The sequence below is a fragment of the Cetorhinus maximus genome, chromosome 22 (assembly GCF_964194155.1).
Source record: "Cetorhinus maximus chromosome 22, sCetMax3.hap1.1, whole genome shotgun sequence".
NCBI classification, from domain to species: Eukaryota; Metazoa; Chordata; class Chondrichthyes; order Lamniformes; family Cetorhinidae; genus Cetorhinus; species Cetorhinus maximus.
In genome coordinates this window covers 22,863,896-22,881,125 of record NC_135900.1, presented here as the reverse complement: position 1 = coordinate 22,881,125, position 17,230 = coordinate 22,863,896, and the positions used below count along the sequence as shown (strand labels likewise).

General features: G+C 46.2%; 1 protein-coding gene across 1 annotated transcript in view; it reads left to right on the top strand.

Moving 5' to 3' along the window:
* lrriq1 (leucine-rich repeats and IQ motif containing 1) overlaps nt 1-17,230 on the top strand; it is a 226,967-nt gene that overhangs the window by 22,732 nt on the left and 187,005 nt on the right. The window contains exons 7-8 of the mRNA XM_078568561.1: nt 3,520-3,594; nt 4,298-5,569. Of these exons, the coding sequence (XP_078424687.1) occupies nt 3,520-3,594; nt 4,298-5,569 (1,347 nt within the window). The remainder of the gene's footprint in view (nt 1-3,519; nt 3,595-4,297; nt 5,570-17,230) is intronic.

The following is a 17,230-nucleotide window of genomic DNA, read 5'->3' as shown; positions in this document are numbered from 1 at the left end:
GCACCCTGGACGCGGGGGAACCCAACAATTGCTGCAAAGCCCCTGGTTCGCTCAGCCTAGCTGGCCTCGTCCAAACGGTAAAGAATAAGCGTCAGTACCCGCCTGTCACCAGCTTGACGCAACTGCGGACAGGTGATTGGGAGACCCCACACAGATCACCCACTGACTCTGGAAATAGCCAGATGCATAGAATTTAAGGGCCACTGTGACCTTCAGAGCCAGTAGCATGGGGTGTCCACCCACACAATTGGAGCTGATCTCAGGCCCAATCATCTGAAAAATGGAGGTCACAGTCTCCCTTGAGAGGTGGAGCCTCTTCGACATTGCACCTTGGACATTTTGAGGTAGCTGCATCACCGCCTGGTGTAAACCCTAGCAGCAGGATAGTGGCGTCTTCAGTGGTCCCTTCCACCTTGGACTTCCTGCTAGCCCTGCACCCCTTGTGTTTGTGCCTCTCCTCCCATAGGTCCTTCTCTTGGAATTTGTATTGGGACACCTGGCCTCCTCTCCCTTCTGCCCCTCTCTTGCTCCTCAGAGGAGGTGCCACCAGCGGAGACCACAATCCCCATTACCAGGGTAACGGAAAACTGTCTGATACCTGGAAGGGTCCACACTGTCTGAATCCTCCGGGATCCTTGGAGGCACCAATGAGTCCTGAAATGAAGCCTGGAAATGCTAACAATGAAGCCCTGAACAGAGATGAAGCTGCCAAGTACCAATAAGCAACCAACAGCAAACTATCTCCAAAACTCCTGACAACTCACACTGGCAATGCTGATGACCCTTTTTATCCCACCCTTGGATGAGATTTAGCAAATTGTCGACTGCCCGCCTGCTGGTTTTGCCTGTGCAACGAATGCGAAATCGCACGGGCAACGTAAAATCTAGCTTAATTGCCTTTTTAATGGCATTCAGTGGCCTCAATTGACGGCGGGTGCAATTCCGACTCTCGCGCGCTCCAGCTGACTGAAATATTGCGCGAGTGCGCAATGGCATCGGGATGCTCAGCCGACGAGCGGGTTGGGCGCCTGCCTGCCCACTCAGCGAAAAATTCTGCCCCTTTGTCATGATTCCCAGCTGAGATTACCCCTGGACACCAGGCTGCAACACAACTCCCTGCCTTCCAGACTGCTCTTAGATTCCCCTCCCTGCACGAGTTATTCAGAGGACTTCAAGTGGACCTCTCACCACTGATCCGGGTGTCCAGGTTGTAACCCAGCCTGATAGATCCTACCTTTTATTTTCCTGTTTAAATGCGTGGAGAGTAGCTACTGAACAGAGTCACAGGAGTCAGCTGATGAACCTTTTACAAAAGAATAAAACATTTATTCAACAAGAAAAGATGAACTATATTACAATACTCCTTCACCCACAACTATACAAAATCCTGCCTTCACATTGAGGATACCCTCCATTATGTTGTGTGGCACTACCACTGTGCCAAATGGGATAGATTTCAAACAGATCTAGCAACTCAAGACTGGGCATCAATGAGGCGCTGTGGGCCATCAGCAGCAGCAGCAGAATTGTACTCAACCACAATCTGTGACCTCATGGCCCAGCATATCTCCCACTCTACCATTACCATCAAGCCAGGGGATCAACCCTGCTTCAATGAAGAGTGCAGGAGGGCATGCCAGGAGCAGCACCAAGCATACCTAAAAATGAGGTATCAACTTGGTGAAGCGACAACAGAGCACTACTTGCATGCCAAACAGCATAAATGGCAAGTGATAGACAGAGCTAAGGGATTCCACAACTAATGGATCAGATCTAAGGTCTGCAGTCCAGCCACATCTAGTCGTGAATGGTGGTAGACTATTAAACAACTCACTGGAGGAGGAGACTCCACAAATATCCCCATCCTCAATGATAGGGGAGCCCAACAAATCAGTTCAAAAGATAAGGCTGAAACATTTGCAACAATCTTCAGCCAGAAGTGGAGGTCCTCCAGGGGTTCCCAAAACCACAGATGCCAGTCTTCAGCTAATTCGATTCACTCCACGTGATATCAAGAAAAGGATGAAGGCACTGGGTACTGCAAAGGCTATAGGCCCTGACAATTTTCTGGCAATAATACTTCGACTCATAGATGTCTACAGCACAGAAGGAGGCTATTTGGCCCATCGTGTCTGCGCTGGTCAACAAAGATCTGACTACATTAATCCCATTTTCCAGCACTTGCCCCATAGCCCTGGAGGCTATGGCAACGCAAGTGAATATCTAAATACTTCTTAAATGTTACGAGAGTTTCTGACTCATCCACCCTTTCAGGCAGTGAGGTCCAGAGTCCCACCACCCTCTGGGTGAAAAAAATTCTCCTCAATTCCCCTCTTAGCCTTCTACTTCTTACCTTAAATCTATGCCCCCTGGTTATTGACCCCTCTACTAATGGAAAAAGTGCTTTCCTCTCCAACCTATCCACCCAATAGATGACCCTCATAATCTTATACAAATCTTGCAGGCCCCCTCTCAACCTTCCTTGCTCCAAGAAAAACAACCCCAGCCTATCCAATCTTTCCAGTCCAGGCAGCATCCTGGTAAATCTCCTCTGCACCCTCTCCAGTGCAATCACCTCCTTCCTATAATGTGGTGACAAGAACTGCACACGGTACTCCAGTTGTGGCCTAACTAGCGTTTTATATAATTCCAGCATAACCTCCCTGCTCTTGTATTCTATGCCTTGGCTAATAAGGGATCAATGGATATGCACACCAAGGTCCCTCTGATCTTTAGTACTTTCCAGGGCCCTATCATCCATAGTGTAATCCCTTGTCTTGTTAGCCCTCCCCAAGTGCATAATCTTGCACTATTCCGGGTTGAATTCTATTTTCCACTGCTCTGCCCACCTGGCCAGTCCATTGATACCCTCCTGCAGTTTGTGGCTGTCCTCCTCACTATTTACCACCCTAGCAATTTCGTGTCATCCGCAAACTTCTTGATCATACCCCCCTACATTTAAGTCCAGATCATTTATGTACACCACAAACAGCAAGAGCCCCAGAATCGAGCCCTGTGGAACCCCACTGGAAACAGACTTCCAATCACAGAAGCATCCATTAACCATCACCCTCTGCTTCCTGCCTCTCAGCCAATTTTGGATCCAACGTGCCACTTTGCCAAGGATCCCATGGGATCTTACTTTCTTGACCAGTCTTCCATGAGGGACCTTATCAAAAATCTTGCTAAAGTCCATGTAGACCACATCAAATGCATTACCCTCATCAACACTTCTGATTACCTCCTCAAAAAATTGGATCAAATTTGTCAAACATGACCTCCTCTTAACAAATCCACACTGACTATCCGTGATTAATCCGTGCCTCTCTAAGTGCAGATATATTCTGTCCCTCAGAATTCTTTCTAGTGAGATGCAGTGCATCTTGGATATCTACACACTGCTGCCATTTAATCATGTGAGAAATTGTAAAACACTAGAAGCTTTCTAATAAGGCTATATTAATTGTAAACAAGTACAACTTTGTTTAGGTAGATTATAATCTTGTATACTTTTTTCAGAAACAACAGGCTAAACTAGAACAGAAAATCAGACAGGAACAGGATGCTTTGGAACGAGATTTGAAGAAACACAAGGTGAGGGGCCAAAGTTGCATCTTTGTCACCTTTATTAGCAACAGAGAAAAAATAATGTACCAGTTTGTTTTGCGATCCCAATTTAAATGCAATGAAGAATCTTAAGATACTATAGTTAAATATATTTTTTAAAATTCAAAAGTCATCCTCGGTGATTTTAATTTCTGTCAAAACTCACGTTCCACACTTGCTCTCACAATCTTGACCTTGTCATCTTCATTATCTACTTCCTTGTATCAGTTACGACCCACATCTCTCTACCCCATCTGCATCCGCCACTGGAAAAAAGCCTCCATGGCCAGTCAATTACAATTGCACTTTAAATGTCCAACGTACTGAGCCTTTTGCCCACCATTTACCACAATACTTCTGTGGCTGTTGACCTGGGACCAAAATGTCCTTTCAGATGAGGAAACACCTTTTGACATCTATGTCAAGGGAAAAATCACTAAAATTAAGAAATAATTGATTAATTACATTGTAAATATACTAATATGCATCATGTTACTTTCTCCAAAATTTTCTGTTGATTTTAGAATTAAGTTTGCATACCATATAATTACCATGAAATAATAATGCAACCTTGATATTGCAATAGTGTGTGTTATGGTGACTCCAGATAAAGTAAGAGAAACTGCCTTTTTATATTTCAATTATGAGTAAAATGTGCATACAATAATATTTGCTTAATTTAACTTTTTAGGCATTAATACAATCAATGCAAATTAAAATAGATGAAGATCGAAAAGTCTTTGAAGAACAGCAGAATAAAGAGAGGGCACGAGTGAAAGAGCTGCAAGACAGAGCAGCAGCAATGATTCAGGCAAGATTTCGGGCACATTTGGTACGTAAAAAGCATGCACCAACACTGAAGGAAAGAAGGGATGAAAGGAATAGAAAAAAACACCTGCAGTTAAGGATGGCACAAGAAAAGAGAGAATTTGAAGAGAAAATTAAAAAAAAGTTAGAACAAAAACGGAGAGAAGAGGAAGAGGAGGGAAGGAAGTGGGAAGAAGTTAAACGATTACAAAGGGAAGAACAAAAACAAAGACAGATTGAATATGAGAAGAGAAAGGAGCAGGAACGACAAAGGTTAGAAAAGGAGAGACAACTAAAGTTGGAGGAACTCCAAAAAATGCAAGAAGAGATAAAAAGAAAAGAGCTACAGAGAAAGGCAAAGGAAGAAAAGCAACAAGAAGCAGAACGAAAAAAAGCAGAGGAAAGAAAGTTATTAGAAAAAGAAAAGAAAAAGGTGGCCTTAAAACAAAGGAAAAAGACAGAAGTTGAGAAGGAAGCTGAACCACAGCTAAGTGAAGAAGGAAATGTTAATTCCAACATAAATAAACATGAAGAAGCTAAACAATATGATAACATTTCAGAAAATGTGTGTGTTCTTGTGAATGAAAATATAGGATTGTCTCATAATATAGAGAAAAACAACACTTTGATGAATGACACTGAAGTTGTCAGGCAGTGTACAGTTGTGATGGCTACTGGTGCAAAACTGGAAACGAAACTTCCAGCTGAAGAAGTAGTGGAAAGTACAGCAGAGAATATATTTGCAGTGGAATCGAGTAACACAATACCAAAAACCAACAGCTTACTGCAAATAGACAATGTATGTACAGTTACTGATAGGCACCCCGGCAGACTATCAAGTGCAGGAATATCTGTATTAAATGCTCATAATAATGTACATAAGGAAGATCTGACTGATGTTCACAAAATAACTCAACATGTGGATCTTATTTTTGAGGAACACTTCTCAGCCACAGGGCTCACCCTACCTGATCATATTGAACAAAAGAGACTAAATTGGATGAAAATGTGCACTCCTTGGTCCAAAATTAGCAGAGAAAACAAGATGAAGAAAGTGAAGCAACAAATCAGACTTCGGAATAATCCTGTTAACCAACTGCCTCCTCTGAGTCCTGAAGTAATACTGCAGTCAGGTGTTTGGAATTCACTTCAGCAGGTACATTATATATTTTATTGTTGGTGAATATTAATAGTATTATAAATGAGATGTTTCAGCAGGCCATTCTTTTCATTCATGTATTTTTTGAAAACGTATTTTACTTGTTCACCCCTTTAAGTCTCCCTTTGCTGCACACTTTACAAGAATGGCACCTGGCCACAAATTTGCTGCAGTATAATTGACTGTTAGTAGATGTGTGAGAGTGATCTTTTGATTTGTTCTTTGTTACCTTTCATCTTGATGGAAACATATTTGGTCTCTGCATGGGAGCAACTTTGAGACCGCAAACTTATTGAGTGAGAAATCAAAGGTGTGGATCTGTGTTGTACCACTCCCAAGGTGCAGTCTTTTACAATCTAGTATGTTGTGTCACCGCTTCCCGCCAGCTGCTCCTGATCAAAGCTGACCATTGGGAACCTTATGAGAGTGAGAAAAAATGCTTATTGTAATAGGGGATTGTGATCATGTTTCGCTAGATTGAGGACAAATTTCATATCTTCTGGTTCTTGTTGACTGTTTCCTCTCATATCATTTCCTGAAGGCGTTTGCTGCTTGTTTGCAATATGGTGAGAGTGCGAGCCTGGTACCTCACCTGGGTGCCCACTATTCCTATGGCTGGGATTTTCTGTGCCCACCAGTGTCGGGCATGTTCAGTGGCGTGAGTGGACAATATGGCGAGAAGGCCAAAAATCTGTTTCACGACGTCGTGAAGCCAGTTTGTGATCGTCCGCTCTGCCTGCCGATGTTGGGCCGCATTCCCTGCCATTGGACATCAGGAACCTCATTGAAACACATCAGCATATCTTTATAAGGCCAGCCCGCTGCTGGATCGTCCGCCCATGTCAGCAGGAAAACACACCGACGTGTTTGACAACAGTATATATAAGGCGTGCACTTGGCGGGCTGCACTTCATTTGAGACTTCAAGGTTTGTTTGCCTACCGTGTTTTGGTCAGCACTCTCAATCATCAGCGCCAGGTTTCACAGACAGCACCACATCGCTTTTAGAGGGGCTCACGGGTAGGTCTACCTACCAAATCAGCCGTATGTGGGTGGCTTGTCAGTGGCTGCAGGGCAAGGTCTTGCTTGGGGAAAGGGGAGAAGTGGCCTCAGGCAAGGGAAGAGTGCTGTACTGGGGAAGGAGGGTATACCAGGGTGTGTGTGTGGGAGGGGGGCACATGTTGACCTGCGCAAGTGGCTTCAAGATGGTGAGGGCTGAGGAGGCAGTCTCCAGAGGAGATGAGGCCAGATGGACATGTGAGGGTATGTGTGAGAGAATGGGTGGTGATGTCCCTTGAGCTGGCAGTGAGTGAGATGCCAGTGAATATGTGATGGGCTTGAGTGTGTGAGTTTGGAGTGATAAGATGGTTGTCACACCCTGGCTGCACAGAGATCATTCATCCTTAATCTGCATTGGATGGCCAACCTCTTCTGTGCAACATTGTCACTGATCACCACTGCCATCGCCTCCCAAGCCTGAGTGGTAATGTAGCTGCCCCTCCTGCAGCCAGAGCAGGGGTGATGACATCACAGCGAGCCTCCACGGCATCCAAAAGGCGCCTGAGGGCTGCAGTCTTCTTGCCTTTTGGGGCCATGTCTTCTTTGCTGCAGTCCTGGGCTGGAAGCACTGAGTGCGGCTGTACTTTAAATGTGGTGCCTGTGGCATGATGAAGTGACGAGGTGATGGCATGGCGGATGAATGTGAGCCCGGCTGCCACGTACATGGCATGTTCCCCGGGAATACATAAGCAATGTGGCAGGTTTGGGACGATGCGGGGTGAAAACCCATCATTGTGGCCGCCGGGTAAAATGTTGTTTTACCCGCCCGCTACAACACTTAGAGCAAATTTGGGACAATTCCACCTGATGAGTTTTCAGCAGGCTATTCAATGATGGGAAGTATCAAAACTGATCCTGATTCTCTCCCAACCATACATCCATGCGTGAGCTTTCAGCAGGGATTCCCTAATAGTGATCAAAAGTCACTAAAAGCCACATGGCAAAACCATGTCTGACTTTCCCCTCTTGAAACCAGGGGTCCTCAGGCCAATTATAGTGCCCCTATTGTCATCTGGCTGAAATCAGCTAACTCAGTACAGACTGGGGATCAAACTGGAGCCTTCTTTGTCTTTAAGGCTGAGCTGTTCAATGTAAAAGCCACTAGGGAAGCTTTGATTTTGTATGGTAAAACATCTGGTTCAGTAAATGGAACTCTGAACAAAGTAATCCAAATCAGTACTACATACTATCATGAGATTTAAATACAAAGCTGCAGGCATTTGTCATCTCCCCATTATGGGTAATTTTGCACTAATTTAAAACTTAACACCAGAATTGTTCACTTTAACAGTTTATATGAACCATATGGATAGAATCCCTTTATTCTGCATTTCATTTATTTGCCAACAAAAGGTCTACAGCTAAGTTAGCGCAATAAAAAATGTGGATGCTTTTGTGTGTTTTATTCCAGGTGTAGTTGTCCTTAAGCGGTAAATATTTGCAAAAGTTATTCTGGAGTTTATCCTTTTTAATCAGTGAAAAAGCCCAGGGCGATTGAGAATGTTTACAGTTGGCTATGGATATTTGTACCCCCATTCACTTATGTTACAATTATGGCACTGCTGAAATAAACACAGCAAAGAATGTAACAACAGATTTGTCAAAAGGTGGGAGAGCATTTTGGTCAAACGACAGTACAACTCTGCAGAAAATTTTGATCAATTCTGTAGATAGTGTTTGATGAAATCTGGAGGATTTCCCACATCTGAGGGTGGAATTTTCCAATCCCACCAGCAGTGGTAATTGTGCCGGGCGGGGGCATGAAATTTGGCGTGATGGAAAAATTCAGTTTTCCGCTGGTGAGAAATTAGTTTGGAATTTTGTTCCCCTGACTTTGATGGCGGGTTAAAGATGGATCGAGTTTCCCACTGATCTATGTTGGGAACCATATCTGCATTTATTTGCATCTCATGAATGCTCATTTAAAGGCCAAGTCACTGGAGTTACGTTCCCCCTTAACATTAAGTGCCCTGCCAGCAGATAATTTGAATTCTCTGTTTTCCGACTGTATATAAGCGCACACCTGGTGAGCTTCAGTTTATCAACAACTTCAAGGTCAGTAGACACTACTTCTGCCTACCTTTAAGAGCATTGCTGCAAGATTTTCGATATCGCAAGCTGTGCCAAGGCGGGGCACGGGAGGCAATACCAATAGGGAGGGTGAGACAGAGGCATGACTGGGTGGGGGTAGAGGCCATGGTGTGGAACACAAGAGGGGAGGGGGGAGATCAAGACAGGACTCGGGGTGGGTGTTATGGAATACGGCAGGGAAGGGAGAGACTGAGGCAGGACTGGGAGGTGGTCAAGAACAGAGTGGAATAGTGAAAGACTGTCCTGGGGAAAGAGTTATAAGACTTTCCAAGGACGAGTCAGAGACTGTCCTGGGGCTGGGGCCACATTGTCGGGGGTGTATTGAAGAGTGTGTCATGGGCCTGAGGCTACACTATTGGGGCATATTTCGGAGATTGCCTAGGGGCTGTGCAGACTATGTTAGATTGCTCTGCATGTCTTGGGTGGGGAAGGCCTCTCTGGGCAGTGACGGCCGTACTAAGTATGGTGTGCAGGGTGTGTTCAGTCACCAAAGGAATTTAGCCCTCGGGGTTCAAGTCATGGTTTTCTGAGGCAGAGGACATAGTCGTGATCAGGGGAAGCATCTGTAGGCAAGTATGGTAGCTAAAAGGTCGTGGGGGGTGGTATTGGATGGTCTCATGAAGTGTGTCCCAAAAGGTCAAGGCACATGTGGCCTCGTGAAGGGGAGGGGTCAGGTTGACAAATGGCACGTAGACATAACAATAAAGGATTCAGGGGGTAGAACAGGAACATCCACATGGATAATGATGGGTTTAAGGGTAATGGTGGCGGTTGAATAGTGATAGGAGGAAGGGGAATTAGGAGGCGGTGGTTATGGAGGAGGATGGGAGGAACTTGGCGGGTAATGGGGGAGGTTGGAAGTTGGTTGCCAGATGAAGCTCAGCAGCACCATCTTCAAGCTCACCTTAAAATGACACAGTTTGAAAAACAAGCTGGAAAAAGCTCGAACCGCAAGGGGTCTCAGGGTATGTGGATGAAGTTCAGCACAGCAATTCCTGGCTGATTGAAGGGGCACCCTATCACTGATCTGCTCAAACCATAGAGAATATGGCTCAGCTGAGTGCTGGACTCGAGGGTCTATTGCACAATGAAGAGCTTGGCTCCTTTCCTAATGGTGCGCATTCAGGTGAGAATCTAATAAGTTTAGGTGCTGCAGTGCACATGGTCTTGATTGGCATCTGATGCTAAGAGGCATTTCAGAATGGATGTAGGATCAAAAAATCAAGAGCCATGTCTGCTGCACAGAAGCAGCATGGGCCTTACAAGCCTTCATGTCCCCAGTGCACAGGTCATAGCAATCAAGGCACTATGCTTGAAGTCATAACATAAGTGCAAGTTGGTAGTTATTGTCAAGGTCACTGGAGGACATCCAACAGAAGGCTGACTGTGGCTCCTAAAACTTGGGTCTTTTGTCCCTAATTAAGACTCTTGTTGTGAATGCATAGGCATGTGTGAGGGGAAAGCTCAACCTCATTTCATCGTCCAGGATGATATCAGCCTGCAAAGTGTAGCCTTGGTATGCGATATGCAGACTGAGGGAAAGGCAAGAACTAGGGACTGCACTCCTGCCTTGTATACGGAGGGAGACCATTCCATGGGAACTACCATTGATTGCTCAATTGTATCCATTCACAGGTAAAGGAGGAGTGCAGAATGTGGGCTGCAGGCAACACTGTCTTCTTGATAGCTTTCATTGGAATGAGGAGAAGAAGGGCCTGTTGCCGATTGGCACAGCTCAGGGAAGACCGTCGCCCTGGTGAACAAGAGCCAACGGGTTACCAGGAAGACCCAGATGCTAATAAACAGGGGCCAAATCCACAAGGGTCTACAGAAGATGCAACTCAATAATGGAGAAGAGCAAAAGACAGTGCTGCAGGTGTCTTTGCTTGGCTAGGGATGTGGTAGCTCATATCTACCACATTCATGCACTCACACTGCATGGACTTGGAGGGCATCTAATGCCGGTTGCTTTCAAGGTTACCACTGCACTGGACTTTTTTGCCTGCGGATCCTTCCAGGGCTCCCACTGGGGACCTTTGAGGAATTTCTCAATTGGCGACCCACAGATGCATAAGGAAGGTGTCATATACCCTTTTCAATAAATCTCACCGTTATATGCCATTCCGCATGGATGAAACAAGCGTGGCTGCCAGAGCTGTGGGATTTGCTGCGATCTCAGGCTTCCCGCAAGGGCAGGGCGCCATTGACTGCGCACATGTGGCCTTGAGAGCTCCCTGCCAGCAGCCTGTGAGATTCATTAATAACAAAGGATTTCACTCATTGAACACCCAGCTAATTTGTGATCACAGAAAACAGATCCAGCATGTTTGTGTAAGGTACCCAGGGAACTGACATGACTCATACATTTTGAGTCACCCCCAGGTGCCAGAGATTTTGTTTTATTTTTATTTGTTCATGGGGCAATGGTTTTGTTGGCTAGGCCAGTGTTTATTGCTCGTTCCTAATTGACCTTCTCAAGAGCAATCAGGGATGGGCAATAAACACTGGCCTAGTCAGTGATGCCCATATGCCATGAACGAATTTAAAAAAAGACATTTGACGGAGCTCAGCGCTTAGAGGGTTGGCTCCTCAGTGATGAGGGGTACCCTCAGAAGACATGGCTAATGACGACCGCTTGTCGGCCACAGAGTGCAGAAAGATACAATGCTGCACATTCAGTCACAAGGTCCTTAATAGAGCAGACTATTGGCCTCTTAAAGATGCGGTTCCGATGTTTGGACTGGTCAGGTGGGGCTCTCCAATTCTCACCACAGAGAGTGTCCCACATCATCGTTGTTAGTTGTGCCCTGCACAACCATGTGCTACAAAGGGGGGTTATGTTGCCACAGGGAAACATGGAGGAGCTAGACATCTCCTTGGACAAGGTGAACTTGGAAGGAGATGAATCTGAAGAGAGTGAGGATTCAGACAAGCCACATGAAGATGTCATTGCATGGGCACAATGTGACAGATGTGCCTGTGACAACCTCATAGCTAAAAGATTTCAAGAGGAATAAGGTGAAAGCAAGTTTTCACCATTGCAGTTCTCTTCATGCTTTGATGCAGGGACACAAAAACACCTTCATTGTCATCTTCACGAAAGGTCATCAATCTCACAATCATGGAGGAAGCATAAGTCACCTTCAACCCTAAAGATGGGGTCATCCTTGGAAGGCACGGTGGCGTAGGGACCATGTGGCCTCTGTGGAATGTGATAAGCAATCCACTCCCGCACTCTCATAAGCAACTACACGTAGTACAGTCCTTTCATCCATGGTGGCAACAAGTCAGTGGCCATGGGATCCTTCAAGCAGCTGAAACGCTATTGCACAAATGGATGCACTCATGCCAGTATGACAGCAACTTAACAAGATGACTCTCAGACTCTCAAACAAAAACATTCATCAATGGTTACCGCTTGACTACCTACATCCAGACAGCACCATCTTTCCAAATGCCAGCTCTCAGGCATGATTAATGCAGAGATCGCATCTTGATACTGAGCCCCAAGATGCCATCGGACGTCAGGGCGCAGTGATCTGTTACTTGACAGCATGCACCCAAAGCTGCAAGTTATGTTAGCATTGGAGTGGTTCAGCAGGACTATTGGTTGATTATTAACAAACACTCATTACCCTCGTTTGTTGGAAGCAAGCCAAATTTACATCCTGCATTACCTTGGCATTTGGGAGAGACTTGGCCCAGTCAGTTTTGACACAGTAGTAAATGATAACTTATTTCCTTCATAGATTCCACTGAGCACTTAGGAGATGTGCCAGAGCATTGCTTTCATATCATTACAGTACTCGAATTTGTCTATCTCACAAAGGCAAATCCTTTCTATAAACCTAAGTCAATGAGTGCACAGTCATGTAATGAAGTCCATATCGATTTGCATTCTGTGACTTTACAGAGGGATTCCATGAAGCATCACTAGGCCGCCGCTCAGGAGCAAAGAAAAATCCTCACAGGTAAGTAGACGGCTTCATTGGGATAAGCATCTGACATCACACACTTGTTACTCTCTAGCAGACATTTCAAGTGTCACCGAGTGCAACTAACTTCCATCGCTCAGCGTCATGCATAGGGAGAGTGGGGCCTAATAAAGGAATAACGTTCAGTCTTAAACTTGGAAATGAAAAAATGCTGCAGGGAGGCATGAAAGGCTATGGTGCTCGACAATAAATATTCCTTGTCCCAAAACTCAGTCTTCCTTGGATGCTCCCTCTGCTGCCTTATCTGAGGTGCTCTGGGGACTGGGGCTGAGGAGCTTGCTTGTCATCTTCCTCTGCCTTTTCTTGCTGATGGCTGGAATAGAGAGAAGAGATAATTAGTGATTGACTAGACAGGCTCCAACGTAATAGGCCACTCACGGTCATTGTCCCCATGTTGTCGATGTATACTGGATGGATCCTCACTGGCTTGTTCAGGGAGGTCGATCTTGCCTTCCACGCAGGAGCGATCTCTGTCCTCACCAGTGCACTAGCCGCTTGCTCCTCGTGGGAGGAGAGTGTCCTAAGCTTAGGGTAACCCCTCCGGCCTTCACTATCTCTGTAAGATATTGTCCTGCATAAAGAAAGATGGATTGACTGTGAGCACTATGGATGAAAGAGCATTTCAGAAGGATGCATGCCTGTTGTGCGTGCTGAGTCCTTCCCAGTAAGGGATTAAGATGCCGTTTGTGCAGGATCCTACATGAGATGGTGAGCTTAAAGTGGCTGGCAGACGTGTGGTGCTCATGTCCCATCTCCTAGTAGTGTGTGACATCTCTGTGGATCCTAACCCTTAGAAAGTCTGATGCCTTTATGAGAGTGTGGGTTTGGAGTGAGCAAAAGTTTCACTTAACCTGGCGGAGCACATCAGATTATTCATTAGTTTCCTGCACTGTAGGACAGTCCTTTACTTTTGGCCGCAGGCGCTGACCTCCTTGGTGACCTCCTCCCAGGCCAGCATGGCCTGGTGGGATGAACCTCTCCTCCCATCCCGAGGAAAGAGGACCTCCTGTCTTTCCTGGTCGGCCTGCAGGAGAATCCCCAGTGAGGCCTTCCTGTACTGTGGAGCTGAGGGCTTGGTACGTTTAGGCGCCATGTTGATCCAGAATTTCAAAACGCACCTGGCCTGCAGTGAGTGAATATCTGCAGGCGCCGTTTAAATTTGGCGCCAGGACCTTCGACTCCATGAGGTAACGTTGGGGCGGACAAATCGCTGCCTGCCCTGCTTGACAAGCCCCTTGTTGATGCATAATTAATGAGCTGAAAAGCAGAAAATCGGGCGGATAAATCTGCCCTGCTGCCCAGCAGGGATCACACTGACTTTCCTGTCCTCCATTGTACTTCGCTCCAGAAAAGAAAATTCCACCCTAAGTGTATTTTTCTCCTCAAAAACAGAAACATTAAAATATGCGAAGTAATACCCTATACTAATTCCCCTGGCATCACTAATGCACTCTGAAGGGAATGTGCTGGATTCTTATATTAAGTAAATATTTCATTGGCTACATTATTTACACATAGTCATTATGCAGTGCAGCACGGATGCCTTGAAAATGGGCATTTAATCCTGTTACACAATGCTGATGTGAAAGTGGTTCATTTGTCGAGCCATGGTGATGACTGCAGAAATCACAATGATAATGGCATCTATTTTGATTAGATCGCAGCACTGACCATTTTACTTTGTGATATCAAAAAAAAATGTAATTATATAGGTGAAATTGGTATTTGCCAATAGAGCAACGTAAACGCGTGATCAATCGACAGTCCATCTTTGTCCGGTTTTCTTGCTCATAGAAGTTGAAATCGAGCCAGTACGTGATGAGCCTGTTTTGTTCGATTGACGAAGATCAATTTTATGCCCAATGTTTTACATTACCTATACCCAGTGAGACCTTTTTGCTTTTGTGGGTAGGGTAGGTAGCGTGAAATTAATGAAGCTGCTGGTAAACATTGGTTTTTTTGCAGATTTGTAATACGTGAACATAGGTTGCTTAGATGTGAGTGGGGTCTGCAACCAATTCAGTGGAATTCACAAAAAGTTTGTCGCTGCAGAATTTCACTGATCCTAATCATGGCTTCCTTTCAAACGAGGAGCAAATAATAAAACTGGGGGATTGGAATCTTTGCTGGCACAGCAAATCAAAAAGAAACATCCGAGAGCGAGATGGAGAGAAGTGAAATAAAACAAGACTTGAATGAGAATATTATTAAAGGGAAAGGTAAGGGACAAGATCATTGTTGGAAGTGAGCATGCAAAACAAAAACTGGCATTTAAATGGTGAAAACGAGGAGATAAATTTGCGTACAAGAATGAGTGGATCTCCCATGGCTTTGCTTGCATGAGGTCAGGACAAAGCTAATTTCTGTCAGAGTGCATTTTTAAAATTCTTTCATGGGATGTAAGCTGCACTGGATAAGCCAGCATTTGTTGCCCATCCCTAATTGCCCTTGAGAAGGTGTTGGTGAGCTGCCTTCTTGAACTGCTGTAATGCATCTAGCGCAGGCACCCCCAAGTGCTGTTAAGAAGGGAGTTCTAGGATTTTAATCCACAGCAAAGGAACTGCGATATAGTTCCAAGTCAGCATGGTGTGTGACTTGGAGGGAAACTTGCAGGCCGTGGTGTTCCCACGCGTCTAATGCTCTTGCCCTTCTAGGTGGTAGAGGTTTGAGTTTGGGAGGTGCTGTGAAGGAACTCTGGGCGAAGACCAGCAAACAAGGTCACAAACCCAGCATGGGAGGCGATGGCAGTGGTGGTCAGTGCCAATGCCCTGCAAAAGAACAAAAGAGGACAGCCCCCCAGTGCCGAAAGAGGATGAATGATCTCCTCTGTTCCACCAGGGTAAGTCAGTTTTCTTATCATTCTCAACTCTCACACTCACAAACCAATCACACATCTACAGGGATCTCAGTGCCAGTTCAAGGAGCATCACCACTCACTCTCTCATACACACCTTCATCTGCCCTGTGGATAGTGTCCTCATCCCACCCATTTCACCGCTCACCACCCACACATGCCAGGCATCCTTCTCATCTGGCTTGGCAGGCGTCCTGTTTATACTCTCTCCATCTGTCTTCATGCAGGACAAGCTGGCTCACAACAAAACGGAGAGGTCCCAGCCTGGTGAAGGGATGCATGACCTCAAGGTCCTGACAGACTTTGAAAATAGAGCAATTCAGCTGGCCTGCGAGAATTTGGACTGCTCATGTGCTGATGGTGAGGTCGGCAGTGCTTGGTTGAGGATCCAACAATGCAACATCCATCAGACAACCATGCTGTGAGTGATGCCTCCTGTTTCACAGGCCCCTGACATGCACTAATTCTCTCTCTTTTACAGGCACACCTGGGAAGCAGTCAAGGGGGTCCATGAGCCAGGTCCTCGACTCCAGCCCCAAGGACATTATGGAAGCGGAATTCTCAGTCACTGACATTGAAGACACATCACAGCGCTCACCCATACCCTCCACCAGCGCAGAGACACACACCTTGTTGGGACCTAGTTCTAGAGCAGCCTTGGGGTCACAATCCAGTGAGCACATTGCACTGTCTGATCCACAACAGGCGGAAACAGGGGCATACCAGGGTGCCTGTACTCGGAGGATTGCTGGTGGCCAGGAAGTAGCTGAGTCTGAGTCAAATGAGGAGCCTTTGGACTCGGTCATACCTCAGTTTCTGGACCTGCAAAGACAAGCTCAGGAACATCAGGGAGGGATGTCTGCAGCACTCCTCAGATTGCAAGGCATGATGGAGGATTCCGTCCACTTTCAGACCAAGATGATAGCGCCGCCATGCTGACGCAATGAGGTCAACACTGGTAGGGTGTCAGCTGCCATGGAGATCTTGGCCCAGGACATCAGTCTCGCACTGCTGCAGGAGCTGTACTCCATTGCTGAGGCACTTACTGGCTTCCATCAGTGTCATCATGGGGGTTGGGTTGGGGGGGTGGGGGGGGGGCGCGTGGGGGGGTGTTGCCGGGGCTTCTCGAGCTCACTCCAGCTGCTTCTTCCTCTCAAGGAGTCAGCCAGGGGCCCTTGGGCACCCATAGGGAGGAGGATCAGCAGGTGCACACCTCAGGACCATCTGCCCAAGAGATTCCAGGAGTATATGGCCCATCCAAATCCCCTCTTTCCCAAGAATGTCGTCTTGTCTATGGCTCCTTGTTATGATTAGCATTATTTGTGTCAATCAGATGTGAAACTTAGGTTCCTGCATAAAATGAAGGCAACTGTTGCAGCCCAGGGCCTCTCCCCTGTGCAGTATGTAACCTTCTGAGCACAGTGATTGTCTGGCTTCAAGATCACTCTCCAGATCAGCGATACCTACACCTCGATGTGGCTTGTGTTTGCTGAATGAATCTCATATCTCTGTGCGCTCTAGCACCTTAGAGGTGGAGCTGCCCCCCATCTCGTCAGCATTCTTGACAGATGAAGCTGTGTTGCTGAATGGAACAGGTGATGAAGCCTGCCAGAGGATGAAGTGCTGTTAAAGTCCATGTGCCCGCTGTATCTCAGCAATG